The following is a 12,043-nucleotide window of genomic DNA, read 5'->3' as shown; positions in this document are numbered from 1 at the left end:
CCTCGCCGCGAGATGAAGCCCGATTCCCCTGCACTGCGTGCAGAGCAATTCCGTGCTCCCCGTCAAACCCGAAAGGAGCCTTGATTTCCTGGATGGCACTCCAGAGAACGTCAAGGTACACTCTCTCAAGTCTAGAGGAATCCTGAGGTCACTGCAGGAACCAGAAAGAGCTCCATGTACCCCCAATCATCTCGAGGTGAGAGCGAATTTCCTGGCTTCAAATCAAGAGGAATGCCAACTGTCCACAAGGGCCACAAGAGGAGGCTTCTCGCAGCTGTACGTCTGGGAGAGGGAAATTGAGTTTATGGCCTCCACTGAAATCGACCCCGAGATGCCCTGACTCTAAATCAGGCCTGAATTCTTGCAGTGACTTGAGTGCAGGCTGGTATTCATCTCACAAGGTAAAGGGATGTCTGAAGCCCCCGGGGAGGCACTAGAGAAAGTCCTAGCTCCCTGCCTTTTCTAGAGAGGCGGCCTCCCACCAATTAGACAGCTGGAGAGGAACACGGAGTTCAATGATTCCAAAGGTAGACGATGCCTGACTCCTCTGGAAAATGGACAGGAATCCCAGGATCCCTGTGGCAAAGGAAAGGGACAATGTGTCTGCTACCTCATCTCGAGAGGTTTTCCTATGGCCCTATCAAGCCGCGAGGAGACTCCCGAGGGGTCCCTCGCAACTAGCCAGGAGTCCTGACGTCGCTGAACACACCCGTATTTGGAAGGGCCATCCCCGTCGTAACTCGAGAATATACCCCAGTTTCCCGCCGCAACTAGAGAAAAACCATGAGACTCCCCCCTCGCCGCGAGATGAGGCCCGATTCCCCTGCACAGCATGCAGAGCAATTGCGTGCTCCCAATCAAACCCGAAAGGAGCCTTGATTTCCTTGATTGCACTCCAGAGAAACCCCAGGAACACTGTCTCAAGTCTAGAAGGATCCTAAAGTCACTTCACCAACCAGAAACAGCTCCGTGTATTCCGAATCATCTCGAGGTGAGAGCTGATTTCCTGGCTTCAAATCAAGAGGAATGCCAGCGGACCACAAGCACCACCAGAGGAGGCTTCTCACAGCTGTACGTCTGGTTGAAGGAGGTTGAATTTGAGGCCTCCAGTGGAATCGACCCCGAGATGCCCTGACTCGAAATCAGGCCGGAATTCCTGCAGTGACTTGAGTGCAAGCTGGATTTCATCTCACAAGATGAAGGGATGTCTGAAGACCCTGGGGAGACAATAGAGAGTGCCCTAGCACCCTGCCCTTTCTCAACAGGTGGCCTCACATCTATTGGACAGCTCGAGAGGAACACGGAGTTCAATGATTCCACAGGAGACGATGCCTGACTCCTCTGGAAAATGGACAGGAATCCCAGGATCCCAGTGGCAACAGGAAAGGGACAATGGGTCTGCCGCCTCACCTCGAGAGGTTTTCCTATGGCCCTTTCAAGCCGCGAGGAGACTCCCGAGGGGTCCCTCGCAACTAGACAGGAGTCCTGACGTCGCTCAACACACCCGTGTTTGGAAGTGCCATCCCCGCCTTAACTCGAGAATATACCCCAGGTTCCCGCTGCAACTCTAGAAAAATCATGAGACTCCCCCTTCGCCGCGAGATGAGGCCCGATTCCCCTTCACAGCATGCAGAGCAATTGCGTGCTCCCCATCAAACCCGAAAGGAGCCTTGATTTCCTTGATTGCACTCCAGAGATACCCCAGGAACAGTGTCTCAAGTCTAGAGGAATCCTTAAGTCACTTCACCAACCAGAAACAGCTCCGTGTATTTTGAATCATCTCGAGCTGAGAGATGATTTCCTGGCTTCAAATCAGGAGGAATCCCAACTGTCCACAAGCACCACAAGAGGAGGCTTCTCGCAGCTGAACGTCTGGGAGAGGGACGTTGAATTTATGGCCTCCACTGGAATCGACCCCGAGATGCCCTGCTCTAAATCAGGCCTGAATTCTTGCAGTGACTTGAGTGCAAGCTGGATTTCATCTCACAAATAAAGGGATGTCTGAAGCCCCTGAGGAGACACTAGAGAAAGCCCTAGCTCCCTGCCTTTTCTAGAGAGGCGGCCTCCCATCAATTGGACACCTCGAGAGGAACACGGAGTACAATGATTCCAAAGGAGACGATGCCTGACTCCTCTGGAAAATGGACAGGAATGCCAGGATCCCAGTGGAAACAAGAAAGGGAACCTGGGTCTGCCGCCTCACCCCGAGATGTGTTCCTATGGCCCTTTCAAGCCGTGAGGAGACTCCTGATGGTTCCCTTGCAACTAGAGAGGAGTCCTGACGTCGCTGAACACACCCGTGTTTGGAAGAGCCATCCCCGTCGTAACTCGAGAATATACCCCAGTTTCCCGCCGCAACTCGAGAAAAACCGTGAGACTCCCCCCTCGCCGCGAGATGAGGCCCGATTCCCCTGCACAGCATGCAGAGCAATTGCGTGCTCCCCATCAAACCCGAAAGGAGCCTTGATTTCCTTGATGGCACTCCAAGAAACCCCAGGAACACTGTCTCAAGTCTAGAGGGATCCGAAAGTCACTTCACCAAGCAGAAACAGCTCCGTGTATTCTGAATCATCTCGAGCTGAGAGCGGATTTCCTGGCTTCAAATCAAGAGGAATGCCAACTGTCCACAAGCACCACAAGAAGAGGCTTCTCACAGCTGTACGTCTGGTTGAGAGAGGTTGAATTTGCGGCCTGCAGTGGAATCGACCCCGAGATACCCTGACTTGAAATTAGGCCAGAATTCCTGCAGTGACTTGAGTGCAAGCTGGATTTCATCTCTCAAGATGAAGGGATGTCTGAAGCCCCTGGGGAGACATTAGAGAAAGCCCTAGCACCCTTCCTTTTCTAGAGAGGCGGCCTCCCATCCATTGGAGAGCTCGAGAGGAACACAGAGTTCAATCATTCCAAAGGAGACGATGCCTGACTCCTCTGGAAAATGGACAGGAATCCCAGGATCCCAGTGGCAACAGGAAAGGGAACCTGGGTCTGCGGCCTCACCTCGAGTGGTGTTCCTACGGCCCTTTCAAGCTGCGAGGACACTCCCGACCGGTCCCTCGCAACTAGACAGGAGTCCTGACGTCGCTGAACACACCCTTGTTTGGAAGGGCCATCCCAGCCGTAACTCGAGAATATACCCCAGGTTCCCGCCGCAACTCGAGAAAAACCATGACACTCCCCCCTCGCCGACAGATGAAGCCCGATTCCTCTTTACTGCATGCAGAGCAACTCCGTGCTCCCCGTCAAACCTGAAAGGAGCCTTGATTTCCTTGATGGCACTCAAGAGAAACTCAAGGAACACTCTCTCAAGTCTAGAGGAATCCTGAGGTAACTGAAAGAACCAGAAAGAGCTCCGTGTACCACCAATCATCTCGAGGTGAGAGCGAATTTCCTGGCTTCAAATCAAGAGGAATGCCAACTGTCCGCAAGCATCACAAGATGAGGCTTCTCGCAGCTGAACGTCTGGGAGAGGGACCTTGAATTTATGGCCTCCACTCGAATCGACCCCGAGATGCCCTGACTCTAAATCACGCCGAAATTATTGCAGTGACTTGAGTGCAAGCTGGATTTCATCTCACAAGATAAAGGGATGTCTGAGCCCCTGGGGAGACAATAGAGAAAGCCCTAGCTCCCTGCCATTTCTAGAGAGGCGGCCTCCCATCAATTGGACAGCTCGAGAGGAACACGGAGTTCAATGACTCCAAAGGAGACGATGCCTGACTCCTCTGGAAAATGGACAGGAATCCCAGGGTCCCAGTGGCAACAGGAAAGGGAAACAGGGTCTGCAGCCTCAAATCGAGAGGTGTTCCTATGGCCCTTTCAAGCTGCGAGGAGACTCCCGAGGGGTCCCTCGCAATTTGACATGAGTTCTGACGTCACTGAACACACCCGTGTTTGGACGCACCATCCTCGCCTTAACTCGAGAATATACACCAGGTTCCCACCGCAGGTCGAGAAAAACCATGAAACCCCCCCTCGCCGCGAGATGCAGCTCGATTCCCCTGCACTGCATGCAGAGCAATTGCGTGCTCCCCATCAAACCAGAAAGGGGCCTTGATTTCCTTGACGGCACTCCAGAGAATCTCAAGGAACACTCTCTCAAGTTTAGAGGGATCCTGAAGTCACTGCAGAAACCAGAAAGCCCTCTGTGCACCCCCAATCATCTCGAGGTGAGAGCGAATTTCCTGGCTTCAAATCAAGAGGATTGCCAACTGTCCACAAGCACCACAAGAGGAGGCTTCTTGCAGCTGTACGTCTGGGAGAGGGATGTTGAATTTATGGCCTCCACTGGATTCGACCCCGAGATGTCCTGACTCGAAATCAGGCTGGAATTCTTGCAGTGACTTGAGTGCACGCAGGATTTCATCTCACAAGATAAAGGGATGTCTGAAGCCCCTGGGGAGACATTAGAGAAAGCCCTAGCTCCCTGCCTTTTCTAGAGAGGCAGCCTCCGATCAATTGGTCAGCTCGAGAGAAACACGGAGTTCAGTGATTCCAAAGAAGACGATGCCTGACTCCTCTGGAAAATGGACAGGAATCCCAGGATCCCAGTGGCAACAGGAAAGGGAACCTGGGTCGGCAGCCTCACCTCGAGAGGTGTTCCTATGGCCCTTTCAAGCCGCGAGGAGACTCCCGAGGGGTCCCTCGCAACTAGACAGGAGTCCTGACGTCGCTGAACACACCCGTGTTTGGAAGGGCCATCCCCGCCGTAACTCGAGAATATACCCCAGGTTACTGCCGCACCTCGAGAAAAACCATGAGACACCCCCCTCGCCGCGAGATGAGGCCAGATTCCCCTACACAGCATGCAGAGCAATTGCGTGCTCCCCATCAAACCTGAAAGGAGCCTTGATTTCCTTGATCGCACTCCAGACAAACCCTAGGAACCCTGTCTCAAGTCAAGAGGGTTCCTGAGGACACTGTAGCAACCTGAAGGAGCTCCGTGTATCCTCAATCATCTCGAGGTGAGAGCTGATTTCCTGGCTTCAAATCAAGAGGAATGCCAACTGTCCACAAGCACCACAAGGAGAGGCTTCTCGCACCTGTACTTCTGCTTGAGGGAGGTTGAATTTGCGGCCTCCAGTGGAATCGACCCAGATACGCCCTGACTCGAAATCAGGCCGGAATTCCTGCAGTGACTTGAGTGCAAGCTGAATTTCATCTCACAAGATGAAGGGATGTCTGAAGCCCCTGGGGAGACACTAGAGAATGACCTAACACCATGCCCTTTCTCGACAGGCGGCCTCCCATCCATTGGACAGCTCGAGAAGAAAACGGAGTTCAATGATTCCAAAGGAGACGATGCCTGTCTCCTCTGGAAAATGGACAGGAATCCCAGGATCCCAGTGGCAACAGGAAAGGGAACCTGGGTCGGCAGCCTCACCTCGAGAGGTGTTCCTATGGCCCTTTCAAGCCGCGAGGAGACTCCCGAGGGGTCCCTCGCAACTAGACAGGAGTCCTGACGTCGCTGAACACACCCGTGTTTGGAAGGGCCATCCCCGCTGTAACTCGAGAATATACCGCAGGTTCCCGCTGCAACTCGAGAAAAACCATGAGACTCCCCCCTGGCCGCGAGATGAAGCCCGATTCCCCTGCACTGCGTGCAGAGCCATTCCGTGCTCCCCATCAAACCCGAAGGGAGCCTTGCTTTCCTTGATGGCATTCCAGAGAATCCCCAGGAACACTGTATCAAGTCTAGAGGGATCCAAAAGTCACTTCACCAACGAGAAACAACTCCGTGTATTCCGAATCATCTCGAGCTGAGAGCTGATTTCCTGGCTTCAAATCAAGAGGAATGCCAACTGTCCACAAACACCACAAGAGGAGGCTTCTCATAGCTGTATGTCTGGGAGAGGAACGTTGAATTTATGGTCTCCACTGGATCGACCCCGAGATGCCCTGACTCTAAATCAGGCTGGAATTCCTGCAGTGACTTGAGGCAAGCTGGATTTCATCTCACAAGATGAAGGGATGTCTGAAGCCCCTGGGGAGACACTAGAGAATGCCCTAGAACCCTGCCCTTTCTCGACAGGCGACCTCCCATCCATTGGACAGCTCGAGAGGAACACGTTTGCTCGGGACATGCTGGCCCCAGGCTCCCAAGCTCCCAGGCTCCCAGGCTCCCAGGCTCCCAGGCGAAGACTCGAGAGCTGCTGTAAACCTGTCTCTGGGCTCCCGGGCGTTTGCTTGGGAGATGCTGGCTCCAGGCTCCCAGGCTCCCAGGCTCCCAGGCTCCCAGGCTCCCAGGCGAAGACTCGAGAGCTGCTGTAAACCAGTCTCTGGGCTCCCGGGCGTTTGCTCAGGGGATGCTGGCCCCAGCCTCCCAGGTTCCCAGGCTCCCAGGCTCCCAGGCTCCCAGGATCCCAGGCGAAGACTCGAGAGCTGCTGTAAACCAGTCTCTGGGCTCCCGGGCGTTTGCTCAGGAGATGCTGGCCCCAGGATCCCAGGCTCCCAGGCTCCCAGGCTCCCAGGCTCCCAGGCTCCCAGGCTCCCATGCTCCAAGGCTCCAAGGCAAAGACTTGAGAGCTGCTGTAAACCAGTCTCTGGGCTCCCGGGCGTTTGCTCGGGAGATGCTGGCCCCAGGCTCCCAGGCTCCCTGGCTCCCAGGCTCCCAGGCTCCCAGGCTCCCAGGCTCCCAGGCGAAGACTCGAGAGCTGCTGTAAACCACTCTCTGGGCTCCCGGGCGTTTGCCCGGGAGATGCTGGACCCAGCCTCCCAGGCTTCCAGGCTCCCAGGCTCCCAGGCTCCCAGGCTCCCAGGTGAAGACTCGAGAGCTGCTGTAAACCAGTCTCTGGGCTCCCGGGCGTTTGCTCGGGAGATGCTGGTCCCAGGCTCCCAGGCAGCTCTCGAGTCTTCGCCTGGGAGCATGGGAGCCCGGGAGCCGGGAGCCCGGGAGCCGGGAGCCCGGGAGCACGGGAGCCGGGAGCCGGGAGCCCGGGATCCCGGGAGCCCGGGGGCCGTGAGCCCGGGAGCCGGGAGCCCGGAAGCCCGGGATCCGGGAGCCCGGGAGCCGGGAGCCCACGAGCCCGGGATCCGGGAGCCCGGGAGCCGGGAGCCCGGGAGCCCGGGAGGGAGAGCCCGGGAGCCCGGGAGCCGGGAGCCCGGCAGCCGGGAGCCCACGAGCCCGGGATCCGGGAGCCCGGGAGCCGGGAGCCCAGGAGCCCGGGAGGGAGAGCCCGGGAGCCCGGGAGCCGGGAGCCCGGCAGCCGGGAGCCCACGAGCCCGGGATCCGGGAGCCCGGGAGGGAGAGCCTGGGAGTCCGGGAGCCCGGGAGTCCGGGATCCGGGAGCCGGGAGCCGGGAGCCCGGGAGCCCGGTAGCCTCGAGCCCGGGAGTCCGGGAGCCCGGGAGTCCGGGATGCGGGAGCCGGGAGCCCGGGAGCCCGGGAGCCGGGAGCCTTGAGCCCGGGAGCCCGGGAGCCGGGAGCCCGGGAGCCCCGGAGCCCGGGAGCCGGGAGCCCGGGAGCCGGGAGCCCGGGAGCCGGGAGCCGGGAGCCCGGGAGCCCGGGAGCCCGGTAGCCTCGAGCCCGGGAGTCCGGGAGCCCGGGAGTCCGGGATCCGGGAGCCGGGAGCCCGGGAGCCCGGGAGCCGGGAGCCTTGAGCCCGGGAGCCCGGGAGCCAGGAGCCCGGGAGCCCCAGAGCCCGGGAGCCGGGGAGCCGGGAGCCGGGAAGCCGGGAGCCCGGGAGGCGGGAGCCCGGGAGGTGGGAGCCCGGGAGCCCGGGGGCCCGGGATCCTGGGAGCCGGGAGCCGGGAGACCGGGAGCCCGGGAGCCGGGGAGCCGGGAGCCGGGGAGCCGGGAGCCAGGGAGCCAGGAGCCGGGAGCCCGGGAGATGGGAGCCGGGAGCCCGGGAGCCCGAGAGCCGGGGGCCGGGACCCTGGGAGCCTGGAGCCCGGGAGATGGGAGCCGGGAGCCCGGGAGCCGGGAGCCCGGAAGGGGGAGCCCTGGAGCCCGGCAGCCTGGGAGGGGGAGCCCAGGAGCCCGGGAGCCCGGGAGCCCAGGAGCCGGGAGCCCGGGAGCCCGGGAGTCCAGGAGCCGGGAGCCCGGTAGCCCGGGAGCCCGGGAGCCCGGGACCCGGGAGCCTGAGAGCCCGGGAGCCGGGATCTGGGAGCCCGGGAGTCCGGGAGCCGGGAGCCCGAGAGCCCGGGAGCCCGGGAGCCCGAGAGCCGGGGGCCGGGACCCCGGGAGCCTGGGAGCCTGGGAGCCTGGGAGCCTGGGGCCAGCATCTCCCGAGCAAACGCCCGGGAGCACAGTGACTAGTTTACAGCAGCTCTCGAGTCTTCGCCTGGGAGCCCGGGAGCCGGGAGCCCGGGAGCCCGGGAGCCCGGGAGCCGGGAGCCCGGGAGCGCGGGAGCCGGGAGCGCAGGAGCCGGGAGCCTTGAGCCCGGGAGCCCGGGAGCCAGGAGCCCGGGAGCGCGGGAGCCGGGAGCGCAGGAGCCGGGAGCCTTGAGCCCGGGAGCCCGGGAGCCAGGAGCCCAGGAGCCCGGGAGCCCGGGAGCCGGGAGCCCGGGAGCCGGGAGCCGGGAGCCCGGGAGCCCGGGAGCCTGGGAGCCTGGAACACAGGAGCCGGGAGACCGGGAGCCGGGAGCCCAGGAGCCCGGGAGCCGGGAGCCCGGGAGCCGGGAGCCCGGGAGATGGGAGCCGGGAGCCCGGGAGCCCGAGAGCCGGGGGCCGGGACCCTGGGAGCCTGGAGCCCGGGAGATGGGAGCCGGGAGCCCGGGAGCCGGGAGCCCGGAAGGGGGAGCCCTGGAGCCCGGCAGCCCGGGAGGGGGAGCCCAGGAGCCCGGGAGCCCGGGAGCCCAGGAGCCGGGAGCCCGGGAGCCCGGGAGTCCAGGAGCCGGGAGCCCGGTAGCCCGGGAGCCCGGGAGCCCGGGACCCGGGAGCCTGAGAGCCCGGGAGCCGGGATCTGGGAGCCCGGGAGTCCGGGAGCCGGGAGCCCGAGAGCCCGGGAGCCCGGGAGCCCGAGAGCCGGGGGCCGGGACCCCGGGAGCCTGGGAGCCTGGGAGCCTGGGAGCCTGGGGCCAGCATCTCCCGAGCAAACGCCCGGGAGCACAGTGACTAGTTTACAGCAGCTCTCGAGTCTTCGCCTGGGAGCCTGGGAGCCGGGAGCCCGGGAGCCCGGGAGCCCGGGAGCCGGGAGCCCGGGAGCGCGGGAGCCGGGAGCGCAGGAGCCGGGAGCCTTGAGCCCGGGAGCCCGGGAGCCAGGAGCCCGGGAGCGCGGGAGCCGGGAGCGCAGGAGCCGGGAGCCTTGAGCCCGGGAGCCCGGGAGCCAGGAGCCCAGGAGCCCGGGAGCCGGGAGCCCGGGAGCCGGGAGCCGGGAGCCCGGGAGCCCGGGAGCCTGGGAGCCTGGAACACAGGAGCCGGGAGACCGGGAGCCGGGAGCCCAGGAGCCCGGGAGCCGGGAGCCCGGGAGCCGGGAGCCCGGGAGATGGGAGCCGGGAGCCCGGGAGCCCGAGAGCCGGGGGCCGGGACCCTGGGAGCCTGGAGCCCGGGAGATGGGAGCCGGGAGCCCGGGAGCCGGGAGCCCGGGAGGGGGAGCCCGGGAGCCCAGGAGCCCGGGAGGGGGAGCCCGGGAGCCCGGGAGCCCGGGAGCCCAGGAGCCGGGAGCCCGGGAGCCCGGGAGCCGGGAGACCGGTAGCCTGGAGCCCGGGAGCCCGGGAGCCGGGAGCCCGAGAGCCCGGGAGCCAGGATCCGGTAGCCCGGGAGCCCGGGAGCCGGGAGCCCGGGAGCCCGAGAGCTGGGGGCCGGGACCCCGGGAGCCTGGGAGCCTGGGAGCCTGGGAGCCTGGGGCCAGCATCTCCCGAGCAAACGCCCGGGAGCACAGTGACTAGTTTACAGCAGCTCTCGAGTCTTCGCCTGGGAGCCCGGGAGCCGGGAGCCCGGGAGCCCGGGAGCGCGGGAGCCGGGAGCCCGGGAGCGCGGGAGCCGGGAGCCCGGGAGCCGGGAGCCGGGAGCCCGGGATCCCGGGAGCCCAGGAGCCGGGAACCCGGGAGCCGGGAGCCCGGGAGCCCGGGAGCCCGGGAGCCTGGGAGCCGGGAGCCCGGGAGCCAGGGGCCCGGGAGCCCGGGAGCCGGCAGCCCGGGAGCCGGGAGACTGGTTTAAAGCAGCTTTCGAGTCTTCGCGTGGGAGCCTGGGAGCCTGGGAGCCTGGGAGCCTGTGGCCAGCAACTCCCTAGCACACGCCTGGGATCCCGGAGACTGGTTTACAGCAGCTCTCGAGTCTTCGCCTGCGTGCCTGGGAGCCTGGGAGCCTGTGGCCAGCAACTCCCTAGCACACGCCGGGGATCCCGGAGACTGGTTTACAGCAGCTCTCGAGTCTTCGCCTGCGTGCCTGGGAGCCTGGGAGCCTGGGAGCCTGGGGCCAGCAGCTCCCAAGCAAACGCCTGGGAAACCGGAGACTGGTTTACAGCAGCTCTCGAGTCTTCACCTGGGAGCCTGGGAGACTGGGGCCCGCAGCTCTCGAGCAAACGCCCAGGAGCCCGGAGACTGGTTTACAGCAGCTCTCGAGTCTTCGCATGGGAGCCTGGGAGCCTGGGAGCCTGGGAGGCTGGGAGCCGGGGAGCCTGGATCCCAGTGACCTCAGGATCCCTCTAGACTTGAGACAGTGTTCCCTGAGTTTCTCTGGAGTGCCATCAAGGAAATCAAAGCTCCTTTCAGGTTTGATGGGGAGCATGGAATTGCTCTGCACGCAGTGGAGGGGAATCGGGCCTCATCTCGCGGCAAGGGGTGAGTCTCATGGTTTTCTCGAGTTGCTATGTGAACCTGGGGTATATTCTTGAGTTACGACGGGGATGGCCCTTCCAAACTCGGGTGTGTGCAGCGACTTCAGGACTCCTGTCTAGTTGCGAGGGACCCCTCGGGAGTCTCCTCGCGGCTTGACTGGGCCATAGGAATTCCTCTCGAGGTGAGCCGGCCGACCCAGGGTCCCTTTCCTGTTGCCCCTGGGATCCTGGTATTCCTCTACATTTTCCAGTGGAGTCAGGCATCGTCTCCTTTGGAATGATTGAACTCCATGTTCCTCTCGAGCTGTCCAATGGATGGGAGGCGGCCCGTGGAGAAAGGACAGGGAGCTAGGGCTTTCTCTAGTGTCTCCCCAGGGGCTTCAGACAACCCTTCATCTTGTGAGATGAAATGCAGCTTGCACTCAAGTCACTGCAGGAATTCCAGCCTGATTTCGAGTCAGGGCATCTCGAGGTCGATTCCAGTGGGGGCTGCAAATTTAACGTCCCTCTCCCAGACGGACAGCTGCGAGCCGCCTCCTCTTGTGGTGCTTGTGGACAGTTGGCATTCCTCTTGATTTGAATCCAGGAAATGAGCTCTCACCTCGAGATGATTGGGGGTACACGGAGTTCTTTCTGGTTGCTGCAGTGACCTCAGGATTCCTCTAGACTTAGACAGGGTTCCTGGAGTTTTCTGGAGTGCCATCAAGGAAATCAAGGCTCCTTTCGGGTTTGATGGGAGCACGGAATTGCTCTGCATGCAGTGCAGGGGAACCGGGCCTCATCTCGAGGCGAGGGGGAATCTCATGGTTTTTCTCGAGTTGCGGCGGGGACCTGGGGTATATTCTCGAGTTATGACGGGGATGGCCCTTCCGAACACGGGTGTGTTCAGCGACGTCAGGACTCCTTTCTAGTTGCGAGGGAACCCTCGGGAGACTCCTCGCGGCTTGAAAGGGCCATAGGAACACCTCTCGAGGTGAGGCGGCAGAACCAGGTTCCCTTTCCTGTTGCCACTGGGATCCTGGGATTCCTGTCCATTTTCCAGAGGAGTCAGGCATCGTCGCCTTTGGAATCATTGAACTTCGTGTTCCTCTCAAGCTGTCCAAAGGATGGGAGGCCGCCTGTCGAGAAAGGGCAGGGAGCTACGGCTTTCTCTAGTGTCTCCCCAGGGGCTTCAGACATCCCTTCATCTTGTGAGATGAAATGCAGCTTGCACTCAAATCACTGCAGGAATTCCGGTCTGATTTCGAGTCAGGGCATCTCGGGGACGATTCCACTGAAGAACCACAAATTCAAACTCCCTCTCCCAGACGTGCACCTGCGAGAAAACTC

The 12,043-nt window shown here is 62.1% G+C and overlaps 2 protein-coding genes across 2 annotated transcripts; both read left to right on the top strand.

Annotated features, from left to right (window-relative positions):
- The first annotated feature begins 6,862 nt into the window (after positions 1-6,862).
- LOC136160843 (spidroin-2-like) lies at positions 6,863-8,443 on the top strand. The gene is made up of 2 exons (XM_065925054.1): positions 6,863-7,311; positions 7,537-8,443. The coding sequence occupies exons 1-2, from the start codon at positions 6,863-6,865 to the stop codon at positions 8,441-8,443; spliced, it is 1,356 nt and encodes a 451-aa protein (XP_065781126.1).
- Positions 8,444-8,627: 184 nt separating this feature from the next.
- Positions 8,628-10,095, top strand: LOC136160784 (spidroin-2-like). Its single transcript, XM_065924922.1, has 2 exons — positions 8,628-9,047; positions 9,199-10,095. The coding sequence occupies exons 1-2, from the start codon at positions 8,628-8,630 to the stop codon at positions 10,093-10,095; spliced, it is 1,317 nt and encodes a 438-aa protein (XP_065780994.1).
- Positions 10,096-12,043: the final 1,948 nt, after the last annotated feature.

The sequence above is a fragment of the Muntiacus reevesi genome, chromosome 1 (genome assembly GCF_963930625.1).
Source record: "Muntiacus reevesi chromosome 1, mMunRee1.1, whole genome shotgun sequence".
NCBI classification, from domain to species: domain Eukaryota; kingdom Metazoa; phylum Chordata; class Mammalia; order Artiodactyla; family Cervidae; genus Muntiacus; species Muntiacus reevesi.
This window is presented reverse-complemented; position numbering and strand designations above follow the sequence as displayed.